This window comes from Sycon ciliatum, chromosome 1 (genome assembly GCF_964019385.1).
Source record: "Sycon ciliatum chromosome 1, ocSycCili1.1, whole genome shotgun sequence".
NCBI lineage: Eukaryota > Metazoa > Porifera > Calcarea > Leucosolenida > Sycettidae > Sycon > Sycon ciliatum.
The window spans coordinates 48,044,193-48,060,108 of NC_088643.1; the positions used below are offsets into that span (position 1 = coordinate 48,044,193).

The 15,916-nt window shown below is 46.4% G+C and overlaps 1 protein-coding gene across 1 annotated transcript in view; it reads left to right on the forward strand.

The window, feature by feature from the left end:
- Positions 1–15,447, forward strand: part of LOC135830144 (nose resistant to fluoxetine protein 6-like) — a 15,454-nt gene extending 7 nt beyond the window's left edge. Inside the window, exons 1-14 of the mRNA XM_065342540.1 lie at positions 1–468; positions 2,395–2,540; positions 3,591–3,672; positions 4,074–4,212; positions 5,044–5,489; positions 5,927–6,020; positions 6,596–6,688; positions 9,381–9,555; positions 10,107–10,186; positions 10,721–10,867; positions 11,716–11,842; positions 12,397–12,598; positions 14,030–14,172; positions 14,467–15,447. The exon at positions 1–468 is cut by the window's left edge and continues 7 nt beyond it. Of these exons, the coding sequence (XP_065198612.1) occupies positions 222–468; positions 2,395–2,540; positions 3,591–3,672; positions 4,074–4,212; positions 5,044–5,489; positions 5,927–6,020; positions 6,596–6,688; positions 9,381–9,555; positions 10,107–10,186; positions 10,721–10,867; positions 11,716–11,842; positions 12,397–12,598; positions 14,030–14,172; positions 14,467–14,577 (2,232 nt within the window). The 5' untranslated portion in view covers positions 1–221 and the 3' untranslated portion in view covers positions 14,578–15,447. The remainder of the gene's footprint in view (positions 469–2,394; positions 2,541–3,590; positions 3,673–4,073; positions 4,213–5,043; positions 5,490–5,926; positions 6,021–6,595; positions 6,689–9,380; positions 9,556–10,106; positions 10,187–10,720; positions 10,868–11,715; positions 11,843–12,396; positions 12,599–14,029; positions 14,173–14,466) is intronic.
- The last annotated feature ends 469 nt before the right edge of the window (positions 15,448–15,916 follow it).

The following is a 15,916-nucleotide window of genomic DNA, read 5'->3' on the forward strand; positions in this document are numbered from 1 at the left end:
GCGCATTCATTTGAAAAATGAGATAACAAGTAAGTAAAAGTTGATGTCTTGGTCTTCTAGACTTTTGTTTGGTTTGGCTGGTTTGCCGAGAAGACTGAAGACTGTGACTGTGACTGTGTTGGTAATTCCTGTGCGAGCAACAAGAAAATAGCCCGTGCAGTTTTGTTATTTCCACCAGCTGAGGTGTCGTCAGATCAGGTCCTTTCCAGATACTGTTGACAATGGCTGGACAATACCAGTACATGTACCAGCTGTGCGTCATCCTAGTTTCGGCGCTGGCCCTTGTCCACGCGCGTGCTGATACTCAAGCCGACGATTCCGAGGGGACAACCACCATTCGACGAGGTCCTTATGTGCCAGCGCTTGTGCTGCAGAATACACCCGTGGACAATACCCTGTCTGAGGCATGTTTAGCAGCTTTCCACAACTTGACCGATGACCCAGCTACAAAATTTCAAGTAATGAAGAGTAAGTTTTTATTATTTTTTTCGATTTTTTTGTTTTTTTTGGAGGGGGGGGGGGCACATCATTTTTGGTACATATAATTATGTACATGTACATGTCCATGCGTGGTGCATGTAGGGGCCTTTTCAGATTCATACTTCATTCACATACTGTATAAGTACAAATTTTCGTTCACAAAATCATTCGTTTTATCACTCCACCAGCAGGCTTGTTACGTACTAAATTTCGTTTTTGGTCGAGGTCTGTCACCCCGAACGTTCAGAAAAAAAACTTTAGTTTGGTACAAACTTTAGTTATTAATTTTCGTGCCCCCTAACGAATATAGCGAAAGTTAATTCCAAACGAAAATTTGTACATATACAGTACGTTAAACACGTCTCGCGATGGGCCAAACAAGTCAACTTTTTCACGATGCGATGCGTTGTTTCCCGTACGCGAAATGAAATGTGAATCAGGGCATTGTATCGCTTGGTCAGATCCATAATCGTAAGATCCACTCGATTTGTAACGCATGTAGTACACTTCCAAGTGGGCATATACATGTACATGTATGTAGCACTATGCCATTAATGGCAGATGAGTACAACGAATATGAACCCTGGAGTGATTTTTCGTTCGTCATTTTTCTATGACAGAAGGTAACAACTGCGGCTTGAACAAAAGCGATTGATTGATTCTGAGGGATCCAATGGCTTTGGATCTTGATCCGACCAAGCGATCACAGACTTGTTTACCCCCGTCGGCTGGCTTGGTTCTCATGTGGGGGCTACACACCGAGAGTCGCTCCCAGTCCACTTGAGCTGGTATCTGTCAGTGCGAACAAGTGAACTACATGCAATACATGTAGAGTAGACGGTTCGATACCGGAACGCCTTGACAGCCAAATTTGTATAGACCCAAACCGATCATCAGCGTTGATTTTTCACTCGAAATATGTTTGTGGAAGGAAACTGGCATGTTGAAGTTTGCTCTGGGGCCAGAGTCAATCGAACTGAGCCACTCCTTTGTGTTGACCCATTGCCTCCAAGTTGCCCAATTTTTCGCTTCAAAAAAGTTCAAATCAGAGGTGGCTCCAAACCGGACACGTTTTAGAGTGCACGTCAAATTCACTCTGGGTCTGAAATTAGGTAATTGCTATCGCTCCACAACGGCCAGTACAGAGTAACAGTAAGCCTTGTGTGTGCTTCCATTAGTTTTGATTGGTATGCGGTGCTTTATTGGCGAGAGGCGAGCCGCTGTTTACCTGCGACAAGAAGTTGATTTTTCGAAAGTCGTAAAACTCAAGTCGCAGTGCGAAGCAACACGTCAAAAACTCACCTGCTTGGTATGGCGCTTCTGGTCGTCGTAGAGCCATGAAATTTTGGCTCGGGGTATAACACATCGTAGTCTCACTGTGACATGTGTTTTCTAATCAAAATACCAAGAGAGAAAGTGAATATTGAGTCCGTTCCGGTTTGCAACCTGTGTCCTATTTGAAACCGTCGCCTCTACTGTGACTGTCCAGGAAATCATTGGGGGAAGGGGGTGATGATGCTGTTCAACTAGATTGCATGTACAAACTAGCACCATTTGCTCACTCTACAAACTAGCACTTGTCTTCACCCCGTACAGAGCGTAGTCACGGTGTCATTCCGAGTCATTCGAATAACCTATGTGCATAGTACGTGTGATGTAGTTCACCTTGTTCTGAATGTTGTCGTGTGTGTGTGTGTGTGTGTGTGTGTGGTACATGGTGTGTGTGTGTGGTACATGGTGTGTGTGTGTGGTACATGGTGTGTGTGTGTGGTACATGGTGTGTGTGTGTGTGTGTGTGTGTGTGTGTGTGTGTGTGTGTGTGTGTGTGTGTGTGTGTGTGTGTGTGTGTGTGTGTGTGTGTGTGTGTGTGTGTGTGTGTGTGTGTGTGTGTGTGTGTGCTATGTTCACACACAGTGCTTGATGCATTTGGCAAGCCCGGTGCAGGTGCTTTTGAAGGTGATTTCAGCTGGTATGGTGACTACCAGGAGTGTCAGAGCATTCCTATTGCCAAGTACTGTGTCAGCAGCTTCACGTTCAATCTCAGCGCTTCTTTTCCACCAGTAGGTAGTACAATATAGTACAGTTGTGCTTGGTGAAGTTGTGCTCTGTAAATTCTGACCCAAAGGGCATATCTGGCGCCCTCTACTAGCACAGCCCCTGGCGCCCTCTACTAGCACACCCCCTGGCGCCCTGGACGTACACCTGTACAAGTACAGTGATGTAATCGGAACTGGTCCAGGGCGTCAGTTTTTCACTTTGGGTCTGATTTTAGTGAGTGCAACTGTACATTGCAGTAACATTGTGGTGATTGTGTTTAATGGCAGTCTGTCCTGTGGAGCTGTTGTAAATTCTGTGCTGTGTGTGTGTGTGTGTGTGTGTGTGTGTGTCCCATATGGTGCAGTGGTATGTGCAGCGATTTCCAATCGATAGGTTGCGGGTTCGATTCCCGACGATTATAGTCACACACGTCTTTCTTCTCTTTCTCAGACTCTTCATGACTTTTCTTTCATTCTCCTGGGTGGTTACCAACAGCCAGTGCATGCCGGAGTATGTGGTGTGATGTGTGTGTGGGAAAAAAAGAAAAAAAAAAGAAAAAAGAAAAAGACCAAAAATAGGGATTCACTGGCCAGAAAAAGTCACTTCAAATAGCTGTATGGTGTAGACCAGGCTGAATAGTGACGGTCAATTCTTCAGCCTTGCAAGCTGTTGAATGGTGCAATCCCAGCACAAGTTGCTATGGCTTCTGCCGTAGCATTGCTATCATCGCCTCCGGCGATGGGCGTCAAAGGTCAAAGGTGTGTGTGTGTCAGCTGTATGTCAGCTGTGTGTCAGCTACCAGGCTTAAATTAGTGGCGGTCAATTTATCAGCGTTGGAAGCTGTTGAATGGTGTATTTCCAGCACAAGTTGCTATGTCTAACATAGCTTGTTCGCTATCATCGCTTCCGCGATGGGCATGTGGAAGTGTGTGTGTGTGTGGTGGAGTGTTTGTGTTCATGCATGTGACTGTGTACCCATGGCCTTTATGTAGCTAAAAAAATTAAATTCTCACGATATCGTTTTTGTCGTCGTTGCTGTTGCTGTTATTGTTGTTGTTGTTGTTGTTGTGTAGATGCAGACAGTGATTGGACTATGCCTGCCCAAGGAATGCACTGAAGAAGATGCGGCCCTCTTGCCGTCGCATATCAACGAGCGTAAGTTGTGTTTCCCTTGAATCTTCTGTCTCTACCCGCTCGTAACCTTGTCTGCTGATTTCTAGTGTTAGCTTAGAGTACTGGGTAGAGTGCTACCTCGAGTCATGGCTAGGGTGTTGACTAGAGTGCTGTGTGTCTTCTTGCATGATCGCTTTGATATCCTATACAGCGATGCGTGATTTGTGGGTGTGCATGGGTGTGCGTGTTTGTGTGTATGTGCGTGTGTGTGTGGGGGGGGGGGGGGGGGTACATGTGTGTGTGTGTGTACTTCTTGTCAGTGTCACGGCTGCTGCTGATGGTGCTGGTGCTAGTGCAAGTGTCTGCAGCTATCCGCCTTGTTAACTGAACGATTGGTGTGTTTATTGTGTGATTCTTATTTGTATTGTCACAATCTTCGTTAGTGTCCAGCAATCCCTTTTCTATGTCGGGAAATGCAACGAACATGATCGCAAAGTTCATGGCCCAGCACGAGATTGCAAACACAAGCACGGGCTTCTGCCTTGAGCCACTCCAGTCTAATGCCGGTTTCGCTGGAACATTGTGAGTGTGTACCGGCTATGCACAGCTATTTACAGCTATTGCCTTCCGCATACATGTACAGTCAAACCTCTTTAGGACGAACACCAAGGGACGGATGGTATTTGTTCGTAATAACGGGAGTTCTTCTTATCCATATTTTATACCCAGTGAATACACAGTGATTTATCCAATAGAGCTATGAACACTAGTTCTTCTAAAGCGAAAGTTTGTCTTATCGGTGTTCTTCTTAACCAGGTTTCACTGCATATAGTATTATATCGGTGAATTCACTCTGAAACCTTTCTGGTTCCTTCTGGACACGACCGCGATTACCTCCTACAATGTTGTTTAAAAAAAGCAGAGAGAGTAGAGTTATCACATGTGCGTCACCACTGACTGCTAGCAGTAGTATACAGTTGTGTTTAGAAGCATAACCACTGGCCAGCTTAGAAGTTCTGCCTGTGCTAAGCCACCAGCAGCGTGTCTGGTTATGCCTAGGTGGCGAGCGCAGTGTGTAATGGTGAGAGTAAGATGGTAACTCTCACCAGCACCCAACAAGGTGCGATAGCTTGTTAACGTCATCCATGTTGCCATGGTGTGCAGTGCTGAACAGTCCCCTGCCTGAACTGCTGGTAACATTCTGGCATGGTCATCATTCACACCGATGAAGACAGTGATACCTACGGACGCTGCCATTGGGGGCAGCACTTTGATTTGGATTCTAAGCTACTGAATAGTACAGAAGATGGTTTAAAATGCTCTCGATCAACGTGAGAACTACAGTAACTGTTGCTTGCTTTTCATTGTCCGTTTTCTTTTTCTTGCTGTCTTTTTTTTCTTCTGCTCTTGTAGATTTTTAATCTTCTCTTTCGTGGCTCTGCTTGTGATCGGCACGCTGGTGGACTCTTTCTATTGTGCCGACCAGCAGCTGCCCAGAGTTGGAGTTGTTAGCGTGGACCGGTCGTCGCATTCTCGCCCTCCGGCCAACGGCTATGTAACCACTGGACACGATGTCCAGTACAGCGGGAACATGACGGACGAGAAGCTACCACTGCTGGGCGCTGTGTCCGGTCACACAGCAGCAGGTCAGCACGCCGGTGGTGCTGGCAAGTCGTCGGCAACGAGCCGCCTGCTCATCGACCTCCTGCTCTGCTTCTCGGTGCCGCGCAAGCTGAAGACCATCCTGGCTGCGGAGCACAAGCAGGGCACCATCCCGTGCCTTCACGGACTGCGCTTCTTCAGTATGTGCTGGGTGATCCTCGGCCATTGCTATATGTGGCCAACGTTGATTGGAGAATGTAAGTGTGTCTGTGATTGACCAGGGATATGCTTGCCACACCAGAGCATATTAAATGTAGGATTCTGTTAGATTTGTATAGAGTAGTGTGCGTGTGTGTGTGTGAGAGAGTACTGAACATCAGTTCTATCGTCCCAGTGTTGTGCGTAGACTGTAGATGGGTGTTCTCCGCATTTGGTCTTAGGCGTGTAGTAAGCCCTTGCAGCTCATCTGCAAGTCACTTGAAGTGCTCTGCTGCTGCTGGTATCCTCATTTAAATTTAACATTGAACATTTCTACATCTGCCCTGCATAGCAGCTGCTCTTAGCAGTGCAGAATTGTACTACAGTCATGGCCAAAGCAATCCGACCTGTCTTGTTCTTGGTCTTGTTTCATCAACGTTGCTATTTTCATTGTTGCCGCCGTCGCCGCTGTTGTGGGTGTGTTTTATGTTTGCAGCCAATATCCTCTACGCATACAGCATAATGAAAAGGACATCTTTTCAGTGGGTGTTGAACGGTACTTTCTCCGTAGACACTTTCTTTTTCCTTAGGTAGGTACTCCGAAATACTATTGTGCATAAGCTGGTTGTTGTGAAATGTTTTGTTGGATGGCTGGTCCTAGATTGATGGTCGCTCAGTTTGAGCGTGTTGAATGAAGTTGCATTGCTACAGTGGTTGGCAGGTGATCAGACGGATCCTAAAGCAATAGTAAAATTCATTCAACACATTGCTGGTTATAGTGAAATTCAACTAGAGGCCTGAGAGCTGTGCGGTTACGGTGCTTGATGGGCATGTGACCTAAGCTGAGCTGCTCAGCTGCGGGGTGTCAATGGATGCTTGACGCGGGGGCACCGAAAACGAGCCCATGGCTTGCTTTCACTGCCCAGTACTATACATGTCATGTTTTATTGCTCGCACTCATTCGACATCATCTTCACGAGCGCAAAGTGTCCACCGAGCAATCTGTCTTGCGTCGGTGTGTGACCATTTTGTTTCCGGATACCTGTCTACAACCGGATGGAGGGCGGTAACACTGAGTGCACACAGTACACTGCCTTTCCCAGACTACAATGCCTGCTTGCTTTGGTGATGTACGTGGGTTTTTGTTTTGTCGTGTCTTGTTCAGTGGGTTGCTAGTTACCTTTCTGACGTTGAAGCACATGGAGAGTACAGGCGGTCAAATGAAGTGGCCAATGTTCTACATTCACCGTTTCTTGAGGTAAGTATCGTGCTGGTTTTGAGGTTGCCGCGCTTTGTAACGAGTGGGTATTCACGTTTATTTCACGTACTAGTAAATATGCATGGCAGGTCTCCTTTCTCTGCGTTCAGGATCACTTTTGCAGTCTCGATCTTGTTTGCGTTGCCAAATTGCCTGTGAAAACTTATTTTACTCCTGTTAGCTAATGTTAGCTAATGTTAGCTAATGGCAGTGACAAACCGATTATGGTTCAGTGTTGTTGCCTTGTTGGACATACCGTCCTCTTCTTCTTCGTCGTCTTCTTCTTCTTCTTCTTCTTCTTCTTCTTCTTCTTCTTCTTCTTCTTCTTCTTCTTCTTCTTCTTCTTCTTCTTCTTCTTCTTCTTCTTCTTCTTCTTCTTCTTCTTCTTCTTCTTCTTCTTCTTCACAAGACAATACTCCGCAATAAAAGAAATGGAATGTGCCGAGGCAGCGATCTCTGAAGCTAGTCCAACTAACCTCCAGCAAGGCAGGGCAGGACTCGGCTTTAGGCATGACAAACAAGAGAAAATCAAACCTAGAAAACAAATACTCAATACCATTCATGAAGGTGACTGCCAAGACCAGCTATCCCACCTCAAAAGCCTGCAAATGCAAGGCAGCTGGTTAAAGTGGAGAGACACGATGTTTGAAGACCTCACTTGGAAAAAACTGTTGTACGAAGGCTACGGGAGGACTTTCTCCTTTCAACTAAACTGTGTATTAAACACACTACCAACAGTTGACAATCTGAGGAGGTGGGGTAACTCTGTGGTCGAACAACAATGCCCTCTATGCAACAGGCAAGCTACGCTCCGTCACATATTATCAGCATGTCCAACAGCCCTCCACCAGGGCAGATATACCTGGCGCCACGACAACGTACTGAAATGCATAGTAAAACTAGTAAACGAAACCATCCAAACTTATCAAAAGGCCACGGCATCAGCAGAAACGCAGAGTAAACAGAAGAGAATTGATGACATAACTTTCTGCAAGGCAGGAGAGAATCTCCCCAAACAGCCCCCCTCCCAACGCAAACGGCTAAATGACCAATTCGTAACTAGCTCAGCAGACTGGCAGGTCCTGGTGGACATGAAGGATGAGAAACTTGTTTTCCCCCACTTCATAGCACCTACAACCTGTCGTCCAGACATAGTGCTCTTCTCCAAAGAATTGAGAAGAGTTCTGTGGCTGGAACTCACGGTATGTAGTGAAGATCGCTTTGCACAATCGCGCGAAATCAAAATCGAACGCTATCGTCACCTTCATAGCGCGTGTGTAAGGAATGGCTGGGATACGGAAAGTCACACAGCAGAGGTGGGAGCGAGAGGCGCCATATCCACCAGCTTGGATTCCTTCGCGAGATCCTTGCGCTGCACTAAGGAACAGCGCAGGCTCTTGCGGAGGAATTGTCGCCAAGCAGCGCTGAACTCAAGCTATGTCCTATGGCTAAGGCGAAGGGAGCGAACATGGCGCGACTGGCCGTTGTATTAAAACTGTTTGGTGAACCTGTTGTAGAGCACTTGGTGGGCGATCGGCCACCCAGCGAGGATAGTTGGACGTCCTTAAAATCAAGATTTGAACTCGCCATTCCGGCCTCTAAAGGGCCGGGGGTGGACGATCGCCAACCTTGCCAACCTCTCGTAGTCACTTGTTCTTGTCGAATCGTTATTTTTCATAGCCTACTCGACATTCGCCCTACAAATTACCATACATCACAACGCAACTACCTGTACATGACACACCATACCATACGGACACAACCACACCCCAACTGTACTGGGGGCCTATCTCTTCGAATTGCATTATATGAGTTTCTTTTTCCTTTTTTCTTTACCCGTTACTGTCTAAAAAGCAGTCGAAACGGTTTTTTATCCACCATTTGATGGTGAGCATTTCCCTTCTTCTTCTTCTTCTTCTTCTCCTCGAGCTTTCGTTAGTTTTTTTTCTTCGTTTTTCTAGTTTACTTGCTTGTGCTGCGCCGCACTGGAGCGAGTCTATCAGTAGATGCTTTCGCCGCATAGAGCTACTATTGCACAAAGCCACAACACTGCGCGCTGCCATTCGCTGTATGCTTTCGCTGCACCAAGCTGCTGTTTAGCTGCACGACGCCACAACACAACTTCACTACAACAGTCTCGTCCACAACTTCACTACAAGAGTCTCGTCCATATTGCACTACGCTGAGCACTGGCCTGCTCCCGCTCTGAAGAGCTTTTTAGCCTTCACCGTTTTTGCTCAACCTCAGGCATTGGCCCACAGTGGCATCCGTTTCCTTTTTTCTTTTTCTTTTCTCCTTTTACTTTCTCCGTCACTGCCTAAAAAACAGTCGAGACGGTTTTTTACCCACCAGTTTTTATTGGTGCGAATTACTTTCCTTCTTCTTCTTCTTCTTCTTCTTCTTCTTCTTCTTCTTCTTCTTCTTCTTCTTCTTCTTCTTCTTCTTCTTCTTCTTCTTCTTCTTCTTCTTCTTCTTCTTCTTCTTCTTCTTCTTCTTCTTCTTCTTCTTCTTCTTCTTCTTCTTCTTCTTCTTCTTCTTCTTCTTCTTCTTCTTCTGGTTTTTCTGTTCTTTTCTGTGGTTATAATGCATATATACATGTGTGCATGCACCCATATCTGCTGCTGCTGCTGCTGCTGCTGCTGCTGCTGCTGCTGCTGCTGCTGCTGCTTATGTGTTGTATGGATATGTGCAGGTTGACCCCGCTGTACATGTTTGTCATTCTGATGGTAATATACGTGACACCGTACATTGGCCAGGGACCAATATGGCCGCACCTGATGCAGGGTATGGGTGACACCTGCAAGAAGTACTGGTGGACCAATCTGCTCTACATCAACAACTTCTATCCCACTGGTCTGGCCAGCGAGGTGAGGACGTGTGAGCGTGTCCACCTGGTTGGGCTACGGTTGTGATCCGTCTTCTCCCCTTCCCTGTCGAGCATTGTCATGTCAATACTGCGGATGGATGTGTCGATGCTTAGTATCTTATTTGTTTTTGAAACCAGCCATGCATCCACCAGGACCACCACGCCATCAAGTCACATGATCAAGTATGCTTGCAGTCATGCTTGTCCACACACTGCATGCAGCGCAGTGCTACATGCTGGCCAGAATGCCACACCATCCTGTTTTCATTGGGCTTGGATTTCATTTGCCCCATCTATTATAGTCTTGGGAGAAGTACAGTCTGTAGAATGTTCAGTGTTTGACACAGCGGCAGGCAATCTTCATGTGTTCATGTATTGCACTGAGCAACAAACTACTGTACTTCAATACACTTGCATACTAGTGCTGTTTCTGATAGTAATCCTGATGTTCCTGTGTATTGTGTTTTTGTATATGTACGTGTGTGTGCACGAGCGCGTGCGTGTGTGTGTGTTTGCACGTGTTCGTGTGTATTATGTTTGCGTTGTGATCAGTGTATTGGCTGGTCGTGGTACTTGGCCAATGACATGCAGTTCTTCATCATCAGTCCCATTGTCATCGTAGCTGCTTACCGGTATGTAACTACACGAACACAGCACACCATGTCATGCGTGCTTAGACATGCTTGTGCTATGCGCTTGCACCCGCGCACATACACACACACACACCTTCATTCCTTCCTTCTTCCACTGCCATGACTGATATGATAAAACGAGAAAGAGAAAGAGGGCCAGTTTGGATTCGTCGTAACTCAAAGTTTCTTGCTACTGCAATCATCAGACAACTCATCGGGCACTTTGTTGGCAATTTGCCGAAAATTACTCCTTTGCAATTATGATAACTATGTACAGTATGTAGCTTTGCAAGTTTGCATGATAGTGTGTGTTGTCCTGTGCTCAGTTGTAGTTTGCATGATAGTGTGTGTTGTCCTGTGCTCAGTTGTAATGTATGATGGTGTGTTGTCCTGTGCTCAGTTGTAATGTATGATGGTGTGTTGTCCTGTGCTCAGTTGTAGTTTGCATGATAGTGTGTGTTGTCCTGTGCTCAGTTGTAGTGTATGATATGCTTGTACTATTTTGCTGCTTGCTATTGCTGTTTGTGTGATCAGATTCCACAAGGCCGGCGTCGCTGTTACCTGTGGATTCCTGATCGTGTCGTGCATCATCATTCGTGCTGCGCTCACCTACTCCTTCAATGATCATCTGAGTGTATTTACGTTTGGCGTCAACACGGACCAGATGCCCGTGGCGGTTAGGTAGGTGTGAGTATGGGCAAGAGTTCATAACCCCCAAGAGTGTGCAACTCCTGATCAGTCCCTGTATGGAAGCCCGCTCGGCGGAATTCCTTCATTGCGTCATTTTTGGTGCAGTGCGATGAGTCACGCCGATGAATTCTTCTAAAATTTACAGTCAAACCAGGATGCTTGAAAAGACCAAAAATAGGGATTCACTGGCCAGAAAAATCACTTCAAATAGCTGTATGGTGTAGACCAGGCTAAATAGTGACGATCAATTCTTCAGCCTTGCAAGCTGTTGAATGGTGCAATCCCAGCACAAGTAAATTAGTTGCTATGGCTTCTGCCATAGCATTGCTATCATCGCCTCCGGCGATGGGCGTCAAAAGGTCAAAGGTGTGTGTGTGCGTGCGTACAGTGCAAAGTGACTACCAGAGAGCTGCACCCAAAGCAGGGCTGCCTACAACCCTGTAGCAATAGTGCATACCCCCCCCCCCCTAGCAGTTTTACACTGCTGGGGGTATGTACTCTTGTTACATGTACCACCGTACTAGTGGAGTCTCGTAGCAAAGTGGTCTTTATGGCTACGTCAACCGATTTTGAGACCCTGATTATTATTTAAATTCCTGTCCACAGGTGTATGCGTATCTGATTCACAAAGGCATGCTGATAGATGAAGGCACTCTTCAAAGTGTCGTACTTCCATAGACGACTACTTCACCGTATATACAATGTACATTGTCATACATGTAGTCACTTGTTTGTACGCCAATCTGCTAGTGCTGGTGCAGATGCTGGTAATAAAGGTGTGTGTGGTTGTGTGTATGCATGTGGGTGCGTGTGTTCTTGATTGTGTATGTGCGTTTCAGACCAACTCGCAACATGGGAGATGTACTGTACACCAAGCCGTACACTCGTGTTGCTACCTACGCTATCGGTATGGTCGTGGGCTATACTATTCGCAGAATGCCTAACTCTGTTCATACGCTGCCTCGAGTAAGTAACTCATCTACATGTATGTCCCTGCTGGGGGGGGGGGGGGGAAGAAAGAAAAGGATTTCATGGTTGGCATCAGAATGTCTGATTGTCTTTTCGCAACTGCCCTCGATGCTCAGCAAGGTAGATTCCTCCTTCTTCTTTTTTCAGATACAGCATGAGTGTGCGTAAATTCTTCCCCATTGCCCCATTGTGTTGCACTTCGGAGTAGCAGTAGAAGTTGACTGATTGTATTTATAGCATCGAAACTGTCCCAGAAGAGTTGATCAGTCGCCATGCGAATCATTTAGTATTCATGTTTGTGTAGATATTGTCATAATTCTTCTTGCTGACCAGTGGAAGACACACTGCATGTCACTATACCCGCTCTCTTGCAGTGGAAGACACACTGCCTGTCACTATACCCGCTCTCTTGCTGTGGAAGACACACTGCCTGTCACTATACCCGCTCTCTTGCTGCTCTCTTGCTGCCAGCACTGCTCTAACTGTTGTGTTTTTCTGTGTGTGTGCATACGTGCGCGCGTGTGTCTGTCCGTGTGTGTGTGTGTGTTTAGTCATCTCGGCTAGTGATAGCTACCCTGGCGTGGATGCTGGCTGCCATTCTGCTGCTTGCGCCTGTCTTTGGCCTCACACACATGTACAAGCACTCGACTATCCTGTCAATGTCGGCTAGTATCATGTACAACGGCTTCGGTCGGGTCAGCTGGGGACTGGGTCTGGCCATCTTGGTCCTGGCATGCCACTCGGGATATGGCGGTACGTTCACAAGCATGTGTTTAACGTGTATGGTGCCTCTGTGCAATCAGGAAGATGTTTGATGGATCCTTCCCCGTGCATGTCACCTGCATACTATCATTACCGTAAAGTCGCGGATAAAAGCCGGGTTTGCATACAAGCACATCGCGGATAGAAGCCTGAAAATCAAACGGGTCAAATGCATATAAGCCTGTCGCGCGTAGAAGCCTGGCTTCTATGCAAGCGCGGATCGGGTGGGTCAAGAGTGCATGCGCTATGTACAGTGCATAGTAAAACTGCTGCCATACCGGTAGTCAGTGGTAGAGTCGCGCGTAGAAGTCTGGCTTCTATGCAAGCCCGGATCGGCCGATGTTCATACAAGCCTGGCAAAAATATCAGTGGTGCATATAAGCATGGTTTGCATACAAGCCTGGTTTGCATTGAAGCCTGATGCAGAAAGCGGCTTATGTGCTTATAAGCCCGGCTTTTATCCACGACTTTACGGTATTATCATTACATGTCTGACTGCGTGTCCCTCTGTACAGGCGTACAGACTGATGGAAGGGCAGTTTTCCTATCGCATTACGTCACATATTGACTTTTGATCCGAATTGTTCTTCTAGAATCTTCCCAAAATGTGCCCATTGTGAAAAGGAAGCTAGTGATGTACTGGGTGACCAGCTAGTGATGGACTGGGTGACCAGCTAGTGATGTACTGGGTGACCAGCTAGTGATGTACTGGGTGACCAGCTAGTGATGTACTGGGTGACCAGCTAGTGATGTACTGGGTGACCAGCTAGTGATGTACTGGGTGACCAGCTAGTGATGTACTGGGTGACCAGCTAGAATATGATATGGGGACAAAGAATGTATGCTGATGATGCTCCAGGATACATGCCAGTACATGTACATGTAGATGTCTTCCTCCACACGTTTGTGGGGATATTTCCAACTACAGGTCTGCCCGCGTTAGTAGACAACCCTATGGTTTTCCCAAAAATGTCCTTTAACGAGATGTATCTACTACCGTAAAGTCTTGTATAAAAGCCGCCCTCGAATAGAAGCCGCAATTTTTTTGGGCCCATCAAATCGCACATAAGCCTGGTTTTAGTGTTGACATACATAGAAATACCTGTCTTGTATGGAAGCCTGTCTCATATAGAAGCCTGCAAATTTTCACCAAGAAAGTCATGGAAGCCGCGGCTTTCATACAAGACTTTACGGTATGCGGACTTGCATGTACGACTGTTAGATGCGTCTCAGGCGTCGGGGAATTTCGAATCGTTGTCGAAGTTACAAATGAGGTTTGTTTTGTAACCGATGTCGTACCAACGAGGGTACACCTGTATAACTGTGGTAAAGTGTAAATCCCCAAAAAAGTAGAAGATTGACTGGATTGATCTTGCCTCTGTGTGTGCGTGCGCGTGTGTGTGTGCGTTGCTGTGCACACAGGTTTTGTGAATGGCATCCTGTCTCACCCCATGTGGATTCCTCTGAGTCGCCTGACGTATGGTGCCTACCTGGTCCATCCCGTCATTCTCTTTCTCATGTTCTCCGGTGTTGGACAAGCGGTGTACTTCACCGATACGATCATGGTAAGCTAACACAGCACGCGCCCTACGGTAATCTAGCAACTTTCTTCAAGGGAATCTCCTTATATCAATGCTGGGCCATCGTCGCCACCACTGTCAGTACTTTGCTTCCTATTGATGAACATTGTTGTCTGCTGCTGCTGCTCTCTGTCTCTCTCTCTCTCTCTCTCTCTCTCTCTCTCTCTCTCTCTCTCTCTCTCTCTCTCTCTCTCTCTCTCTCTCTCTCTCTCTCTCTCTCTCTCTCTCTCTCTCTCTCTCTCTCTCTCTCTCTCTCTCTCTCTCTCCTCCATTCTTCAGATATTCTACTATCTAGCAGCACTCACATCATCCTACATTCTGTCACTGGTCTTTGCCGTGCTTCTGGAGTACCCGCTACTAGCCGTGGAATCCCGCCTTGTTGGTCGCTAATACACGCACTCTCTGTGCTGCATGTTAACATCCTAGCATGCTAGCATGTATGCCAGCAGCAGCTCTGGTTTGACAGGATTATAATGTACCTAGGTGCACCTACAAGTCGGCAGTCCCGTGCAAATACAGGGAGCTGCGGCCTCCACCGGTTATCTGCTGTGCACTGTGAAGCATTGTGTATAGTTATCAGAGTGCTGGTTTCTCACGTCGCTTTGCTTGAAATACTCCGACATCAGAATGCCACTACGAACTCCAAGTTGCACGGCTCTAACCGAATTGCCGGTATTCAAACTGCTTGTTGCTTGCAGGTCAAGTCCTGTGCAGACAGCTCATATAGCAACACCAGCACTATAATTCTTCACTGATATACGCCAGCTCATCACTGGCTCTCTTTTATACACCTCTATTTCAGCTCCCATTAATCTTATTTGCGTTTCAATTTTTGTTTTCCTCTTCCACCCTAGCAGCTGCACCTTTTTTTATTATTTGTAAGCGACAGTTTCTTACTTACATTTCTTAGCCTAGTTTTATTGTGCCTAGCCTACAGTTTCACCATTTGACTAGTAGCCCTGTAGCTGGTTTCAGCTGGTATCTGCAAGCATGCTCTGGGCACCATCCATATTGAGGATTCATATTTTAGAACGATTGCTGTAAGGTGAACGCCCGCATTCGTTTGTCTCTCTTATCAGCAAATTTCTATTACGCCGGCCATTTGTGTACACAATATTGTAACATTTCCATAGGGTACTAGTAACGACGACTCTACCACACATAACTGCCCTATTGCAGTAGGAAAAAGCTGGCTGCTATATTAAAATATACAGTCAATTTCGCTAATAAGTTATACCGACTGCGGATATAACAACAGAATTTCCATGCCCAGAGCAAAGTCCCATCTACTTCGAAGTAACTGTAATGCATATACATGTAATGAGACTTCGGGTATGACACTTCGCAAATAAGGACACTTTTCTAATGCCCCGCCGAGTGTCGTTATACGCAAAGTTGACTGTAGTAACGTTCAAACTAGCGCTTTTCCATAGCCAACTCGCCAACGTCGTATGCAGGCACTAATCGAATGAGCGGTGCAAGCCAATAGATATGCCAAATAATCTGTCCCCGGGGAAAATCGTGGAAAAAATCCCGGAATTTGCGGGTAAAAATGGCATATGCGGTGAATTTGCCGTAAATATGCGGTGAATATTATTGATATACGGCAAGTTTGCAGTTGATATGAGGCAATTTTCAGTGAGTATGTAGTGAAATCAATCAGTTACAAGTCTCTGGTGTAAGCATTCGTCATATTTGAGTACAAAGCCGCCACGATGAGACGTTGCTT